The sequence below is a fragment of the Salvia miltiorrhiza genome, chromosome 5 (assembly GCF_028751815.1).
Source record: "Salvia miltiorrhiza cultivar Shanhuang (shh) chromosome 5, IMPLAD_Smil_shh, whole genome shotgun sequence".
Classification (NCBI taxonomy): Eukaryota; Viridiplantae; Streptophyta; class Magnoliopsida; order Lamiales; family Lamiaceae; genus Salvia; species Salvia miltiorrhiza.
In genome coordinates, this window is record NC_080391.1 from 13,804,359 (window position 1) to 13,823,375 (window position 19,017).

Genomic DNA, 19,017 nt, shown 5'->3' on the forward strand with positions numbered 1-19,017 from the left:
ACTGTCAATTAAGCTTCAATTTTGTTGAAAGTCAAACTTATGTGAAAATCGCAACAAAAATATATTTCATCCGTCCCACTATAAGTGAGACCCCTTTTTTTGGGCACGAAAATTAAGAAAATTGTATTTTGTGTGTAGGTGAAAAAGTGAAAATATGTTTAAAGGGTAAAACTTTTACCCAAAAAGGAAAGAGTCTCACTTATGGTGGGACGGATGGAGTAAATTCATGTATTTTTTGACTTAATTGAAAGTTGAGGTGAAAATTGCAACTTTATTCAAAGTTCGTGTAGTTTTTGGCCATAACTCCTAATTAATTTATGTATTTTTTTTACGCAATTAATTTATGTAGTTTTATAGTGCGGATGGACTGATCGCATCATAGCTTTCAGGTCCTATTCCTTTATGATAGCATCATAGCTTTCAGGTCCAATTCTTTTATGATATGAAGAAAGGCTTATTATCGCCTTCGGTTAGCTCTTTCTTTCCTACGCTTAAAACAAAACAAGCTCAAAAACTCATTCCGATGGTGGATTGGAATGGATTTTTGTATTATCCTATGTAAGGAAAGTGTACATTTAGTCCTAACCAATCGTAGTTCTCATTTAATTTTTCACGTGATCTTTCTGAAATCAAAGTGAAAGTACCCCAATTAGATAAATTCACTTATTTCACACAATTCTTCTGGTCATGCCTTTTCCTCTTTACTTTCTATATTGCCATATGCAATGATGGAGATGGAGTACTTGGGATCAGCAGAATTCTAAAACTACGGAACCAATCGGTTTCACACCAGGAGATAAACATTCGGAGCAACGACCCCAAGAGTTTGGAGGTTATCTTGAGAAAAGGTATGCACTCCAGTTTATTCGAAGTATCCCAATGGTGTAACGCCGTCGACTTATTGGGAAATAGGAAGAAGATCACTTTGATCTCTTGTTTCGGAGAACTAAGTGGCTCACGAGGAATGGAAAGAAATATATTCTATTTGATTTCGAAGTCCTCATATAGCACTTGTTTCAATCCTGAATGGGGGATCACTTGTAGGAATGACATAATGCTAATGCATGTTCTATGCACAGTCGAGGAAACATCATGTTTTATCTCATTATGACTTGGTTGTTCGGAAGAGCACTCGATCAAAATAGTGGAATGGAGGGCATTACAAATAAAAAAAAAAAAAAACTGCTCCGCAAAGACAGAGGTTCTCAAGATTCTCAATCGCTCTTTTTATTTTAGTGAAAATGAATAGTGTAGGAAGGGAAGGAGACCAAGTCGGGTCATTACGAGAGTAAGCCCTTCCCACGCGTTAAGTTGAATAAATGACCACAGCTCAATTGGAGAGATCAACCAACGCCTTTGATTTTGCTGACGCCGCAGAATAATCCAATCCGCAACTAGCAAATTCTCCAAAAGCGCCTTGTTGACTTTTATGTTTAGGGGTAATTGCCTCTAAATACATTACATTTCCTCATTTTCTGGAATTGCACATCACCTTTAAAATCCGTCTCATAATACATAACTTTTCTTTTTCTTCTGGAATTGCACATGGTCAACCAACCATCAACCGGAAAAATGACGTGGATGTCGGAAACGCCACATAAACACGCCGAAAAAAAAAAATTGATGTGGCAGCCATGTAGGAAATTATAATTTTTTTTGCTATTAAATTCGAATTTCCAGAATATAGAATTAAGGTATTAATTTCTCAAATCTCCAATTTTCCCTAAATTCCCTAATTTTACAATTTCCCCCAATTTTACAATTGCTCTAGCGTTCAGACTTAAATTTCGATATGCTCCACAATTGCCTTAGCGTCCAGCGATCTGCTCCACATTGCCCTAGCTCCAGCGATTACACCAACACCAAGAGAGGCTCCAGCTCCAACGATTACACTTGCTCTAGCGATTACACCAACACGAATCGGCGGCGAAGGCTCCAGCGCACGCGACGAACCGACGATCAAAGCTCTGGCTCACGAGACGAACCAGGCAGGGAGACGAACGTGTCGCCGTTGATTTAACCTAGATTACGATCTTTCCCCTAACATCAGCTGCTAATTTGGATAGATTCCATGAACTCAATTAAAGCGAATAAGCCGACAATTTGAATTTTCATTGTGCATTTGGCATGAGTTGCTTTCTTTATCCAGGGCCTACTATGCTGAAAACTTAGTTGATATAATCATTTTTTGGCTAGTTTAAATGCATTTATCGTTGTCGTGTTGTTGATTATGGTAGAACTGCAGGGCTGATGGGAAATTGTTGTTTTCGTGGGATCTAGTGATGGAAGGTTGCGATCAGCGATGTCAGGAGGCCAACCATCATGTTCGGTGCAAGCCGATAAAGATCTGTCCGTTCGACAATTTGTTGCGAATGGGGAAATTGTAAAACTAGGGGATTTAGGGGAAAACTGGGAATTTGAGAAATTAATGCCTTAATTCTATATTCTGGAAATTCGAATTTAATAGCAAAAAAAAAAAATTATAATTTCCTACATGGCTGCCACATCAATTAATTTTTATTTTTTCGGCGTGTATATGTGGCGTTTCCGGCATCCACGTCATTTTTTCGGTTGGTGGTTGGTTGACCATGTGCAATTTCAGAAGAAAAGGAAAGGTTATGTATTATAAAGCGGATTTTAAATGTGATGTGCAATTCCAAAAAATGTATTTAGGGACAATTACCCCTTATGTTTATATAACATTACCACATTAACGATAAATACATTAATTTATACTTATAGTGAATACTGAAACATTTTATAAATTCATATTTTTAGTTCAATTGTTTAAACAAGTTTGACGAAATGAGGTTAATTTAATATTTATCAAGTCAAAATTTAAATAGGTGACGAGTAATTTGGTCCATTAGTAACCCTAAACTTAAAGTGAAGAATTGAGTTTTAAGAGGTATGGAGGGATAAGAAAAGCAATATTTGAGATTAGAGAGGGGTATATTCGTCATTAAGTGCTGCAAGTTGGCTGAAACCTTCCCTTCGATTCCAGCGTACAGAGAAAAGAAATCCGCAGAGCTACACCAGTCGTAGCTCTGGGACAACAATAAACCACGATGAGCTTCGCAGCTGCTGCATTCAGACTCCCGCAACCGCAACAACCCCTTCATTCATCTCTCTCTCACTAACCACCAACTCTTTTTAATCTGTTTGTGCTGTATTCATTATGATCATACACAACTACTTCATGGCTGCGTCTGAAACCACATTGTTTAATCGATCCGCTCTCATCACCGCTTCAAATCCTTCCTTCATCTTCCGTCGCCGTTCCTTGTTGAGATTATCCCCTAAATTGGCCGCAAAGAAGCTTGCCTGCTGCTCCTGTTGTCCACCGCCCTACAACTCCCCAATCCTTTTGTTCAATTGTAATAAAAGAAGTCCTCTTTCTTTGCTTTCTGTTAAAACTAGTTGTCGTGTGAATGATGATATTAATAGCCCAGCAGCGAGGGCAATTGATTTTGGTGAGGTTTTGGCGAGGAGAGGCTTGGCCATTGCGGCTGCGGTTGCGATTGGTGCGGTTGTAATATTAACTTGTCGGAGAGCATTAGCGGCCGAGGGTGTTGTGGCTGCGGGATATGGAGTTTGGGAACGTAATTTGTCGGCGATGAGGAGTTCATGGCCCAAGGTTTTGCAGGTTTTGACGGTTTTCAAGGAGCAGGGATTGATTCTTGCGGCTCTGCTGGGCCTCTCTGCATTTTTCTCCATGGCTGAGACCTCCATTACTACTCTTTGGCCTTGGAAGGTGCTGCTGTTTTATAATTGGGTATTTTTGTTTTTGAATGAAATGTATTTGAGCGATGTCAATGAACCTTAGCCGTGGAATTTATTTTGGTTATATAATTGGATATTGGTATTTATGATTGAAATGTATTTCAGCGAGAATGAACTCGGCTCATTTTGGAGAAAGCTATCAGATTATTAAGCCTATTATGATTAAGATGCCATCCACCAAGTAATTTGTTCGTACTGAAATCTGAAAGCATGCTAACAATAGAGTGAGGATATTCATGTGTCCCCTTCGAAGTTTTGGCTCAATATCGTTCTTTGCATTTTTGTGATGTGATGGAAGCATTATATGGATATGTGTAGTTCCTTGGCGCATGAATTTTCTTATGCTTAAATAATTTTCTTGAAAATGATAATCATACTTACTGCAACATAGCAAGGATTAGGTTTGGGCCAAAATGATCAATCAGAAGTTGCTTCCTCTTCTTCGGTTGGAAATTCAAATTGGCTTTCCTGATGATAGAGTTTATGCTATCATTAAGGATATTTTAATGTTATTTATACTAAATGCAGGTACGGGAATTGGCTGAGAAAGAATCAGAGAATGGTGTGTTCAAAATGCTAAGGAATGATGTTACTCGGTTCCTGACGACAATCCTCATTGGCACCACGTAATGCTCTTCTTGTTAAATTGACTTGCATCTGTTTTCTTCTTTTTTATTTGAACTTGTTTTCTTATTGTAGATGTTTTATGTGCCCAGAGTGGTCAATATTGGTGCTACAGCATTAGTTACTGAGGCTGCAACTGCAATATTTGGTGAAGCTGGTGTCAGTGCAGCTACTGGGGTGATGACGGTATGTTTAGTGTTTTCTTTTTTACTTTTGCACTAGAGTTTTGTATTGGAACTGAGTTGATCTGCTTGCAGAAGCTTTTCAGTTTTCTCGACTCTTAGGGTGTGTGTTCACTTTGTTTGTTAATTTATCACAATAAAAGGAGGGATAAAAAAAATCTCCCTTTAAATCCCTCCTTTCTTATCCCTCATTTTCTATTAAAAGAATTTCACCCTTTCTTATTCCTCCTTTTCACTCAGTGTTATTCCTCCTTTTCACTCAGTGAAAAGGAGGAATAAGAAAGGGTGAAATTCTTTTTTATAGAAGATGAGGAATAAAAAAGGAGGGATTTCAAGGGAGATTTTTTATTTTTTATTTATCCCTCCTATTGTGATAAATTAACAAACAAAGTGAACGCACCTTAGCGTGAATGTTGCTTACTTCTGAAAGATGCAAATTATGAGAATTAGGACGTCAGTGCAATATGGACTATCGATTTAACAGTTCATACTGAAAATTGTGAACCCTATATGCTGTTTTCTGAGTGCTGAAATTTATTCTGATGCTTTGTTGTAGTTTTTGAATGAGATCTTGGTTATCTTTACTCTTTGTAGAATGATTTGAGAAGCCTATTTTAAGTTGGACGAATCATGAGATTTAGGAGCAAAGTATTCTGCTATATTCTGAAATAATGAATCAGTTGCTAAGCACTGATGATATTATTTATGTTCATTCAAAGGACTTACATGTTTTCTTCTTTATTTTTATTGAAATGTCACAAGTTCGATTACCGTTCTGCCAGGAGTCTTGTCCGAGAAAAGTAGAATCTTTTCTAATGCTATTTAAACTAATTGTCTTTGTTTTTATGATATTTGGTGCATGCTGTGTAATGATCAAATCTTTTACCGCAGCTCCTTTGTCCCTGTTGTTTTCTTCAAAATGTTTGATAGTCTTAAATTGCCAAAATTCCCAGGTTGCTATTCTGCTCCTGACAGAAATTACTCCAAAAAGCATTGCTGTTCACAATGCCACTGAGGTTGCTAGGTTTGTGGTGAGTTTTGACCTGATCAGGTTGCAAGCATGATGTTGCTATACCTCCGCCTTAAGGAGCAATATGAATAAAGTAATCCAAGGGCAAGATACACCTTTTTTACACTTTTGATGTTCTACTCTTTCTGTTGCCTTTAGGTCAGGCCAGTGGCATGGCTTTCCCTCGTATTGTATCCTGTGGGGAGAGTTGTGACTTATCTGTCAATGGGAATGCTAAAATTGCTAGGCTTAAAAGGAAAAAGGTCTGTTTTCTTCACTTACAATATGTGCATTACATGTTCCTAATGTCTTTACATGTGCGTCTAAGATGTATTAATATATCCTTGATTGCATCTGCTGACCTCATGAGAAAATTATGCATTCTGCAGTTGCAGAAAAGAATGAGATGTAATTAATAGTAGTTATTCTAAAGGAAGATCAGCACTCATATACTAACAATTACTTTCTTTGAGATGTAAGAGTACATTCAGTACAACATTACAATTAAATGCCTTCCCAATATGAAGCATAGTACTGTTAGCATGTACTTTAGTATGTTGTCTCAGTTTCATATGCATTAATACTTCTCAATATCCCTAGTACAATTAAATGCCTTCTCAATATGAAGCATAGTACTGTTAGCATGTACTTTAGTATGTAATTGGTCACTGTTATTGAAAAGACTCTGGTTTTTGTATGTTTCTCTGACTACTTTGTGCTATTGACTTAACTTTGACCTGTTTCATTGTGATCTCTTAGTGAACCATATGTAACTGAAGATGAACTAAAACTGATGTTACGCGGAGCAGAGTTAAGTGGCGCAATTGAGGAGGAAGAACAGGTAAATTGATGAGTTTTATTGGGATCACTAGCATAGTCCCTTTTTTTTTTTGTACAGGCCGGGGTGGGATGGTGTAACTTGCATGTTCAACATTATTTTCTTTTCTCATTGATTGAGCACATGGAGAGGATGCAATCTATGAAGTTTTTAACCTTGTAAATTGCCTGTCTTATCATTATCTTATTTGCCTGACATAATTCTTTTTTCTGATCTTATATGGATGTGCTCAGTTTTCCGTGTAATTGGAAGAATGTGATAATGTATCTTATTGAATGTGACTGGACTTTAACAGGATATGATTGAAAATGTGTTGGAAATAAAAGATACCCATGTGAGGGAGGTGATGACTCCTCTGGTTGATGTTGTTGCCATAGATGACGGTGCGACACTTGTAGATTTCCACAATCAATGGGTAGATCATCAGTATTCTAGGTAGGGCTCCCTTTTTCTACAGTTAGATATTCTATGATTGGTCTAAAAAGTACACATACTTGCTTGTAGGGTGCCTGTCTTTGAGGAGCGAATTGACAACATTGTTGGCATGGCATATGCAATGGATCTCCTGGATTACGTGCAGAAGGTCAACTAAGTTTTGATATACTCCCTCCGTCCCTGAAATAAGTTCCTCTTTTTCCTTTTTGGGATGTCCCCCAAATAAGTTCCTCTTTCTTTCTTTCCATTTTTGGACAACTACCCCACCACTAATAATACTTTATTTATTCTTACTTTTCACTTTTTCACAACTCCCAATACTAATTATAACACTTTTTCACCACTCCCAATACTAATTATAACATATTTTTCTCCACTATCAATACACTTTACTACTTTTCCTTAAAACCCGTGCCGTCCCCAAAGAGGAACTTATTTTGGGGACGGAGGGAGTATATTTTATTTACCCAGAATTTTGTTATTTCATACTCCTAATTTTATAGAAAATATCCTGTCTGTTCGGTTTTGAAGGGGGAGCTGCTAGAAACTTCTAAAGTCGGAGATATGGCCCACAAACCTGCATACTTTGTTCCTGGTAAATTATAGTACTTGTAATTCAAAATATGACTGAAGTTTTGAATTCCTTTCAGATTAGATGTTAGGGAGGAATGCTTTAGGCGATTGATTATATTGATGGAAAAATGAATATCCCAATACTCATTTTGGTTTTCTTATCTTTCCATAGTTACATGTAGTGATCTTCATAGATGTATCTTTTGTGAGATATAAGATGAGATAGTGTCATTATGTCCTGCCAAATATATGAAATATCGGAATAATGCTTAAAGGTTTGATTTTTGTCCAATTTTTACATTTATTGTTAAAGGAAGAGAGATTGAAGCTCTTTGTTGGCTGTGATAGTCTTTTTAATTCATGTTTATTTAATTCTTTGTGTATATACAAATGCATTGAATGTTGCAGATTCAATGTCTGTTTGGAATCTTCTTAGAGAGTTTCGCATCAGGAAAGTTCACATGGCTGTTGTTCTAAATGAATATGGTGGAACTGTTGGTGTAAGCCTTTCTTCTTCTATTTTAAGTACATTAAAAGCCTAATCATTTTAATGAAATGATGTACACCCTAAATAAGTTTGGACTTCTGCTTTTAATTATATTTCTTTAATGCTGTACAGATAGTGACCCTTGAAGATGTAGTTGAAGAAATTGTTGGTGAGATTTTTGATGAAAATGACTCAAAGGTAATTCTGTTTGATAATAATGAGATTGAAGTTTCTGGTGACTGCTGGTGGCTTGCTCTTCTTTCTTCTCAACTGGTTTCCATATCCTGCTATGAATAGTCTTCTTGATACAAAATTTGGTACATGATCCAAAAATATTGTAATTAGATTGTTGATCAGAATGTGAATTCCTTGCACATGATGGTCAAACTGATAAGAACAATTGTAGATGGAGGCATTCAAATGTTAATATGCTCATCCAGGACTCTTTTGCTTGCTATCTTAAAGATCTCATTTTAATTATATCAGTTAGATTTCTAAACCAACCCTAGTTTTCCTCATGACAAATTTTATTTGTTTTATAGGAGGAAATCCAGAAAAAGACTGGTTATGTTGTCATGCGTGCTGAAGGCATATATGATGTGGATGCCAATACATCAATAGATCAGCTTTCTGAAGATCTTAACATTAAAATGCCAGAGGTACTCTGAATTTGCTCATCTTTTATTTTATTTCAAACAGTGCTCTCTGATCTGATGATAATCACAGCACACTAATCTTAGATCAAATCTCTAATATGATGCATACTATTCTTCCGGTTAGTATGTTGTTCTTTTGTGACGAGAACTCAAGGTTCAAATGTAACATATCCATGAGATTGGAGATAATTTAGCAATCTTCTTTTCGAAGGTTTGTGGCTAATAGCAGCTTGCATGTAAATAATTAACATTACATGTTTGAGGAGCACTATTATGATTAGTAGCAGTTTGCATATAATACTTAGTTATATCATGTTCGAGGAACATTATTAGCACATCTTCTTTCTAAAGGAGGAAACAGTTGCGTAGTATTTGGCTATTGGCGAATCCAGAACTCTGTAAAGTTGCAATTCAGTATCATTCTTGTTGACATTGTTTCCCTATGATGCAGGGTCATCAATATGAAACAGTTTCAGGTTTTGTCTGCGAGGCATTCGGATATATCCCAAGAACAGGTGAGACAATAAAAGTAGTCCTTGAAAGAGAAAATCAGGAGGACCATGTTGATTATGATGAGCCCGAATCTGACCGCCAAGAAGAAAATGAGAAAACTCAAATATTTAAGCTTGAGGTTTGTTTGGTTTTTCTACATACCTTATCTTTCTTCAGTCCTTGACTTTTCACTCCCCTTTTTATGTTATAAGCCAAAAAAAAAAAACACAGAAAAGCAGTGCTGCTATATGATGTATGAATCAATATATATATATTTAATTAATGTAGTAGTTCATTTATTATATTAATTCAAGTTGAAATGATTGGTGCAGATACTAGCAGGAAATGCCAGAAAAGTAAGTGCTGTTCGTTTTGAAAGAATAAACAATGAAGAGGCATCCGTAGAGAACAGAGGGGTAACTCGTTTTATATCGAAACTTTGGAGGAGAAGATCTATGAGCGATGATGAATCAGATAGGACAGATGATCATGAGGTCCCAGTTGATGATATGTCAAATGATTGTGTAATGTCTGTACAGGAAGACAATGCTGATCAAGTAAGTAAAAAGTAAGCGTCTTGATGGAAAAGGGAAATAGGAAATAAGTGGCCATTAGATGCAGCCTCATTCTTTTCACCTACAGGAACAAGTGGAGACTAAGTTTGAATTATTCTTAGTGCCGTTCTTGTGTATGGTTGAATATGAATCCTCACATTTGGATTCCGGAAGAATGAAGGGTAACTTATCGGACCTATAACGGATGGCCATTTAGCTCTGAGTAACTAGGGTCTTTTCAACATGGCCTTGTCTGAGTTTTATTCATGGATCTTCCCAAGGAATGTTATAAGATTTTTCCTTCCTAAATGTCATTGCTGCCAGCTGATGTAGAGTTCGATAGAGGTTAATTGTTTGGAATCTTTGTTGAAATTATTTGAGAGGTTGAAGGTGGAAATTTTGTCCGCATCTCTCTCTCTCTCTCTCTCAACCATGCTGTGATGTGGGAGAAACAGAAACAGCCTTGTATTTACTTTTTCTAACAAGTTGTGCTCAATACCTTGGTTGTTTTGGAGTTTTTGATGATGATTTTCTTTTTCAGTTTAAGGAAAAGTGAGCACTGAAGAGTGAAGAGAAACAGTGTGCACTTGTCATGAAGAACCCATTGCTTGGACATAACATCCTAGCATCGGATATATCCTCTTTGGTACTAGGTGGCTAAACATTCAAAACATCCTCCTCACTTCTCCTTTGTTACATAATTTGAAATCAGTAGTAAAATGCTTTTAAATTGCTTTTATCATCCATATTTAATATTTTTTTCATGAATCAAAGTTAATAATAATAATAATAATAATAATAATAATAAGAGAAAAAAAAATTGGTGGAAAAAGTTGAGATGAGAGAGAAAATTTGAAAAAAAAAACTCATCTGTTTATACTATTTCCTCTGTCCACTAATTGTTGGCCTAGGAGGCAAAACACGGATTTTAAGAAAAAGTGTAGTGAGTGGAGAAAGGGATCCACAAAATATATTGTTTATTAGTTGAGTGGAGAAAGGGACCCACAAAGTGTATTGTTTATTAGTTGAGTGGAGAAAAAGTGTATTGTTTATTGGAACCCACCAATTAAAAAATTATAAAGACTTACTATAAATGGGTAGGACATAAATTGGTGGACGGACCAAAAAGGAAAGTAGGCCAACAATTAGTGGACGGAGGGAGTATTATATATAGATTTTTATAAATTCAAATGAGTTCTGAAAGTTAACTATTATTAATATGCAAGTTTTAGATGAAATGAATAATTAGTGGATATTTATATTTGAATCTTATTAAGACAAATAATTAAGTATTGTAACAACTAATTAATAATTTATTGGTATTTATTATTAATGCTAATTTTGTAATGTTGAGATCTTATTAAGACAAATAATCAATTATTGTAACAACTTATATTTAATTAATTAGATATTTTATAAATTAAAATGAATTTGGATAATTAGCGGGTATTATTATACGAGTTTGAAATAAAAAATGGTCCTAAAATTATCTTTTTAAAAAGGGTTCGAGCTCCACATGTCTATGCAAACTTTTTATTTTTATTTTTTAATATTTTGTTATTTACTCTATTAATTATTATTAATGTTATTTTGCAACGTTCGTGTTGTTATACTGAAGGATAATTATTGAGTATTGATATACGTGTTTAAGACTAAAATGAGAATAATATTATTTTTTAATTGTAATTAAGTGGCTAAATCGTATTAACTCATCATTTTGATTCATCATCGTGGTGAACGATTTTATATCACTAAACTCTACTCAAGTACAATTTTATTTTTTAAAATTTAATTTATAGTGAATCTCGATTAAGTTACTCGACAGACTACGCATCAATTAGTTGGGTTAATAGTAGAAAATCACACCACCTATTGTGGTCGTACCATCAACGCCATTTGGTCTCATTGTGTTTAAGTGTTCGTTTGATTCAAGTAGAGGAATAAAATCAAATAAATGGGTGAAATTGTAACAATAACTATTACTACTTTTTTTAGTGTTGGTTTAACAATGGAAAGAAATCGTTAGTAAGGGATTCTATTTATTTTGTTTCCCCTCTATTTTGAGGGGTAACAAATTGGGTAATTGAATTATCCTCAAGTAAAGGTAATGGTTAACTTATTATCGAACCCAAACAACAAGTAATGAATTCAATTAATTAAATCTTTTTCTAACCTCCGAAAATACCCAACCAAACATGAACTAGATACGTAATATATAGCCCATTTTATGTATTTTGACTAGAGATGGCCAGCCTGATTTGACAGCCCAAGCTGGATCATATTATTTTTACTTGCATATTTGATAGGGCTTATAAATCTAGATAGATAAATAATTATAGATTGTTTATGTGTTTAGTGTCTCAAATTATTAATCAAAAAAAATTTGGACTAAAATCAAGGTTCTCTCTTATTTTCCTATTGCCTTTTAAAAATAACATGAGCTCACCCTTAAGTTAAATTAATCTTAATGATACAATAACTAACTGTTACGATCCAATTTGAAATTCTGATTTAGCTCGTGGACTCAAGCCAATCCGCTCGGACCTTGTGTTATAATCCTATTTTCATGCCGAGCTGGACAATTGTTTTCAGTGCTGATTTATGTTTGGAGGATAATTCTATTTATAGCTATAGTTTTACTTAGTATAGCTCCTATCTAAAATAACAATAATAATAAATAAATATGAATTTACTACTCCCGTCCCATTATTTATAGCCTGTATTTTTTTTGGATTGTCCCAAATAATGAGATGTTTCCTTTTTGAGCCATAGTTAAGCTTAACTAAAATTCTTAATCAATTCATTATAACTCTCCTCTCACATTTGATTCTTTCTCTACCAGCCGCTCCCCATCTCATTTCTCACCACCACCATTACTTCCCTTTCTCCTTCCCTCCATCCCCTCCTACCTCTGTCATCTACCACTCCCTCTCGCCGCCATCTGCCACCGGCTCCTTCGCCTCTCGTCGATACGATGACACCGTTGACACATAAGACTCATCCGTTATGAAATTTAGGATTCAATACATTAAAAATTAAATAATGTCCGAGTTCAAAATAGTGCACTAATCGCGCGCTTATGTTTAATGGTTGTGTTGAATTTGTAACTACATCTAGATGTCTTAATTTTTTAGATGTAATATGATTATATTATATGAGCTTACTTTTATTCGTCGGAGCATAATTTCAATTCGGCGAAAGTCCGTTGAACTTCATTTTGTGAGGCTCGTTAATATAAACAAGTAAAAGTTAAATTTAACACTACTAGACTCATTGGCTTATATTTATTCATCAATATACTTGTGAGAAATATTGAATATATAAACTTATTTATTTGATATTTAACATATATTGTTATAATCTAATTGTACATTAATTATCTAATCAATTTGTTTTTTCAGGAAATATTGGATTTCAACAAATATCTTTTATAATTTGTTTCAAGAAAATAATACTAATTTGGAAAGTTCAAATCTGTGACAGTTGAATTATCAACGTCATTATTCTTCAGAAGGCCCAAATAAGAAATACTGGTTGAGCCCAAATATATAGCTGGCGATAACGAAACTAGGGCTACGGCAGCGCCAAATCTTCCGCCGCCACCGCTGCTTTATTGAAAACTAGATTTTACCCGTGCGATGCACGCTCTACTTATTCGTACGAATTTATAATGAATAATAGTAATACTATAAAATTTTATAAGGGTGTATTTGCTTTTTATCTCCTCTAAATAGAAGGACCATTTTTCCTTCCTTATTTTCACTTCAAGGAGTGATAATATTATACCTTAAAAAATAAAGAGATAATATTATCCCTCGTTAAAATGAAAATAAGGAAGGAAAAATGGTGAGTTTCTCTTTTGTGTAAAATATGGGATAAAAAAGGAGATATTTAAAGGCATGAATTTGTATTGTCCCTCCTTCTCCCATCCATCAAAATGAACGCACCCTAAGTGTATTTAAGTGGTACAAAAAAAAATGCATAGTATTTAAATTGAACTGAAAATTTACATTGTATAATAAAAGAAGATAAGAATTGAAAAAAAAAATACATGTGGTATATTTTGCCCAGTTAAGAGCCCTTATTTTTGCCATGTAATTTAAAAAAAAAAAAATAGAATATAAATTACATTGTGGCATCAGGCGAGCTATATCACGTTTCTGTTGACTGAAAAATACATGTGGTATATATTTGATAAAACCAGATAGTTTGAGGGTTTGTTTTAGAGAACATTTCGAAAGTTTAAGGGTATTTTTGATAAAGCGGGTATAGTTCAGGAGTTTCCATGATATTTACCCTATTAAATTTTAGGGTTAAGTATCAATTTAGCCCCTAACGTAGAGGCCCCTTGTAGCCAATACAACCCTATGCGCAGGGGTGTCTCAACTAAACCCCTAAGGTCCATGTTTTGCGTCAAGTAGACCCCTCCGTCTAACGGAGAGTTAACTCCGTCCGAATTTTAATTTTTTTTATTGCGTGGAGCCCACCATTAAGGGCAAAACATGGACCTCATTTTCTCCCTCTCTGTCTCCCTCCTACTGCCGCCTCCAGACGGCAGCGCCGCCACCGGAGCCGGCGGCCCTGCCTCCTCTCCCTTCCCCCTTCTTCCTATCTCCCTTCTTCCCTCATCTCTCGCCCCCTTCGACCTCTCTCCCTCTCTCTCGTTCTCCCTCTGTTTTCTCCTCACCACAGCTGCGCCCAGCCGCCACCGCCTCCTTCTCCGGCGTCATTCTCCGCCAGCCGCCGCCTGCTCCTGCCCGACAGCGCGGCCACCGTCCCAGATCCGGCGCTGTTGCTGCTGTACTTCTTCTCAGGCCGCCACCCCAGCCTCTCTCCTTCACAGGCGCTGCTGTACTTCTTCTCGGGCTGCTGTAATTCATGAACAACAGGCTAGTCTGAATGGAGATTCCAAGGTACTGTACCATAATTCATGATCTTGTCATGAATAATGAATTAATACTTGTTTGAATGTTGACAGAAGAGAGTAGAATGTGAAGGAGAGAGGCTGGGGTGGCGGCCCGAGAAGAAGTACAACAGCAACAACGCCGGATCTGGGACGGTGGTACAGTACCTTGGAATCTCCGGTGGCGGCTGGGCGCAGCTGTGGTGAGGAGAAAACAGAGGGAGAACGAGAGAGAGGGAGAGAGGTCGAAGGGGGCGAGAGATGAGGGAAGAAGGGAGATAGGAAGAAGGGGGAAGGGAGATGAGGCAGGGCCGCCGGCTCCGGTGGCGGCCCTTCCGTCTGGAGGCGGCAGCAGGAGGGAGACCGAGAGGGAGAAAAGGAGGTCCATGTTTTCCCTTAATGGTGGGCCCCACGCAATAAAAAAAATAAAAAAAAATTAAAATTCGGACGGAGTTAACTCTCCGTTAGACGGAGGGGTCTACTTGACGCAAAACATGGACCTTAGGGGTTTAGTTGAGACACCCCTGCGCATAGGGTTGTATTGGTTACATGGGCCTCTACGTTAGGGGCTAAATTGATACTTAACCCTAAATTTTATTATTGTGATATTTTTTTATTTTCTCAATATTCAATTCAAATATATTCAATTAAAATTATTTTTCTATTATATTTATACGTATAATAATTGAATTAGTATTAATTTTATATAAATATAAAAATTTAAAATATTTTTCCGTGCATTGCATGGGATGCAAATGCTAATTTTTTATATATGAGTTAAATACAATCAATAATTCAATTAGAGAGAAAGAATACAAATATCAGTTTCTAGATAACATAACAATTTAGAATATACCAAGCCAATTACTTCACAATCATATCAATTCACATAAAAACCATTAATCAAATCAATAAATTAAAGAAATAAGTGTAAAAAATAAATTTATTACAGCAAACTTCATGAACTCCAGTAAATAAGTTTATTTTTTTTTTGTTGGCCACAAACTTAAAGAAAGTCCAAAACAATTAATAATTTTCGAACCCAACTAAATTATTACAGCCGCTTCTAGATTTATGAATATCTACACAAATTGGTTCTTAAACCAACAATTTTTTTGTTTTTGCAGATAAGTTTTTTCTTATACAGAGAACATCTTTATATTTTTTCACATATTACTTCTGCAGCTCTGGCTACGGAGATAGCTCTGCTCTAACTGCGACATGGCTCTGCCCTAACTACCGAGATGGCTCTGCTCTGGCTACCGAGCACCATCGGCTCTGGCTGCCGAGCTGATACAGCTCTATCTGCTGGGCATTCTCTGCTCTGGCTGCGAGATGGCTCTACTCTGTCTGCCGAGATGGATCTGCTCTGGCACCCGAGATGGCTATGCTCTGACAGATGAGCACCATCGACTCTGGCTGCCGAGCTAAGACAGCTATGTCCGCTGGGCATTCCTTGCTATGGCTGCCGAGATGGCTCTACTCTGGCTGCCGAGTTTATACAGCTCTGTCTGCTGGGCATTCTCTGCTCTAGCTGTCGTGCTGTTTCTGCTCTGGCTGCCGAGCTGATGCTGCACAAACTGCCAAGTTTACTCTGCTCTGCCTTGTTTGCCATCTTTTCAGTAAAGATGAGTCGAACGTCTTTTCAATTCCAGCGACAACCTTCTTCCTTGTCTGCAGCTTCATTTGTTTTTGCTAAAGTCTAAACAAATGGTGCTTTTGCAGGGTGTAACCTCTTGGTGTAACATTTCTAAAAAAAGTATTTTGAGAAATATCTTTATTTTTATCCACATTAGTTTCACTAAATGAGTGCGAGAGTACTGAAATTGGCCTCCATGGATGTTCTGGAATTGGCCTCTGCTCTGATTGCTGAGCACCATCGGCTCTGGCTACCGAGCTGATATAGCTCTGTCTGCTAGGTATTCTCTGCTCTGGCTGGCGTGCTGTTTCTGCTCTGGCTGTCGAGCGATGCACGGTCTACTTATTCGTACAAATTTATAATACATAGTAGTAATATTATAAATTTTTGTAAATATATTGAAGTTGTAAAATGAAATTTTAGATTATTGAAATTGAAATTAATGTTGATGATCAAAAATTTTAAAAGATAAGACGTAAAATTGAGAGAGTTAAATAAATATAAATGGTTTTTATTAAATCGTTATTTAGTTGGCCAATATGTAGTTTAGAAAAATATATATATAATTGCACATATATATATATATATGCAATTATATATATATATTTTTCTAAACTACATATTGGCCCACTAAAAACTTTTATATTTTATTTAATATATGTAATCTTTATCATTATTATATTTGACATATTTGGACCACAGCTATAATAAATAACATTAAGAGTGCGTTTACTTTGACGGATAAATTTTTCATTGGAAAAGGCAAGGGATAACAAAAAATTATACCTTTAAATGTCTCATTTATTTTCCAACATTTGACACCAAAAAAGTTCACCATTTTTCCTTCCTTATTTTTACTTCAATGATGAATAATATTATCCGATGCGTATGTTGGATAATAAATGGTGAACTTCTTTTTTGTGTCAAATATTGTAAAAGAAAAGGTGACCTTCTTTTTTACCTCTAAATACATAATTTTTTATTATCCCTCCTTTTTCAATGATAAATTTATAAATCAAAATAAACGCACCCTAAAAATAATAAATATTAAATAAATAATGAAAATATATGGACAATACATCGTTTTCAACAACTCATATTGGTTTTAGGAATCAACAACCAACATTCAATACTACTCTTTCCGTCCACCAATTGTTGATCTATTTTGACATTTTTGTCCGTCCACCAAATCATCCCTTAATCAAACTTGAGATTCTTAGTCACGATGTTCTTCTTGAGAAATATATATCTTCAAGTGACCTGCTTTAGGCTCGTTTATACACACACACACACACACACACACACACACATATATATATATATATATATATATATACATACACATATACAGGGGAGAGTTAGAATAAAAACACATTTTTTGTATAAAATAGGAATAATTTCCAGCCCTTAGATCATCAAGATCTACGGTTGATTCAACACCTTGTTGGATGAATTCAGGTCCTGAGTTCGAATCCCAAAGGTAGCGAAAATTTATTTTTCGCAGTTCATACATGTTCTACATAGAATTCATACATTTTTATTCGTTTATAGTTTATACAAAAAAATGTATTTTTACATTAGCCCTCCCCCACATATACACATACATATACATATATATTATTGGAGGAAGTTCATTAGGAAAATAAATGTTTACAAAGAAAGGAAAAACAATTTCAGCCATTGATCATGATCTATCGAACGATCAATAATTAAGATTAAATTTCGCATCAAGATTTTTTATGAACATATCGGTAATTGTGTTAAACGTATCCAGGTTTCGAACCCCAAAAATTCCAAATATTTAATAAAATTATTGCTATATTCAACTGTATTATTGACATGTTCAATATTTCTTAATTTTTTATATAAACTCATTTTGTTGTAGAAACCAATCCTATGTTTATTAATTCATTTAACCAACACTTGCATAAGTGCATATAAATCTATATACGTTGTATGAGTGCGAAATTAATTTGTTTATCATTTTAATTTCTTATGTACACGTCACTTTTTAAATGCATAGAAGCCCCACGTTTTAGCCGCTTTTATTTGTCATGTTTCACCAAAGCCCATTTATTAAGAGGGTGTTTGGCTGAGCTTATAAGCTCCTCAAAACAGCTTATAAGCTCCTTCAAAGTGTTTGGTAAAATAAGCTCATAAACAACTTATAAACTCCAAAAATAAGCTCCAATAGCTTATAAGTTCCTCAAAAATTAAGTTCATCTACCTCAACTTATTTTTTTATAATCTCATATGCAACAATCATTTTACAAATATTTTTCAACTATAATTTATTATTTTCATCATTAATCATTTAAGTTCATTTCTCTTCGATTTTCTCTCTCTAATTTTTTTTTCTCTCTCTAGCTTATAACCTCAATTATCCAAACACTTTAACAACTTATAAGCTCCAAGAGCTTATAAGCTCTTTAACACAAGCTTAGCCAAACACCCTCTAAATAAAGCGATAAATATTGCAACTGAAAAAAATCCTAAAATTTATAAAATAAAAGCGATAAATATTTGTCATCTGTTTGGCATTTATAAAATAAAATTAACAGCATGTATTTAACATCATAATTTTGGGCTCCTAAAATTTAAACTATATTATATGATAGTATAATAGTAAAAATATATAAGTTGTTAAGTAGTATGATAGTCTATTCATTTGTAATCAATACATAAAACTATATATGTGCACATAAAAAATTTAATTTAGAATATTAATTGACATATCATATATCGATTTATTGTGTGATATTCATCTCAATTCTGAAATGTTTAAATTACAAAATCAGAGATACAAATAAATTTTACTCAATTACAGTATTACATCCTTAAA

At 35.1% G+C, this 19,017-nt stretch overlaps 1 protein-coding gene across 1 annotated transcript; it reads left to right on the plus strand.

The window, feature by feature from the left end:
• The first annotated feature begins 2,960 nt into the window (after positions 1–2,960).
• On the plus strand, positions 2,961–10,131 carry LOC130986200 (putative DUF21 domain-containing protein At3g13070, chloroplastic). The gene is made up of 14 exons (XM_057909514.1): positions 2,961–3,754; positions 4,312–4,409; positions 4,500–4,593; positions 5,543–5,620; positions 5,758–5,861; positions 6,358–6,439; positions 6,732–6,871; positions 6,941–7,019; positions 7,403–7,466; positions 7,853–7,944; positions 8,064–8,129; positions 8,474–8,590; positions 9,039–9,218; positions 9,412–10,131. Exons 1-14 carry the CDS (start codon positions 3,179–3,181, stop codon positions 9,649–9,651), a joined length of 2,010 nt encoding a protein of 669 aa, XP_057765497.1. The 5' UTR covers positions 2,961–3,178; the 3' UTR covers positions 9,652–10,131.
• The last annotated feature ends 8,886 nt before the right edge of the window (positions 10,132–19,017 follow it).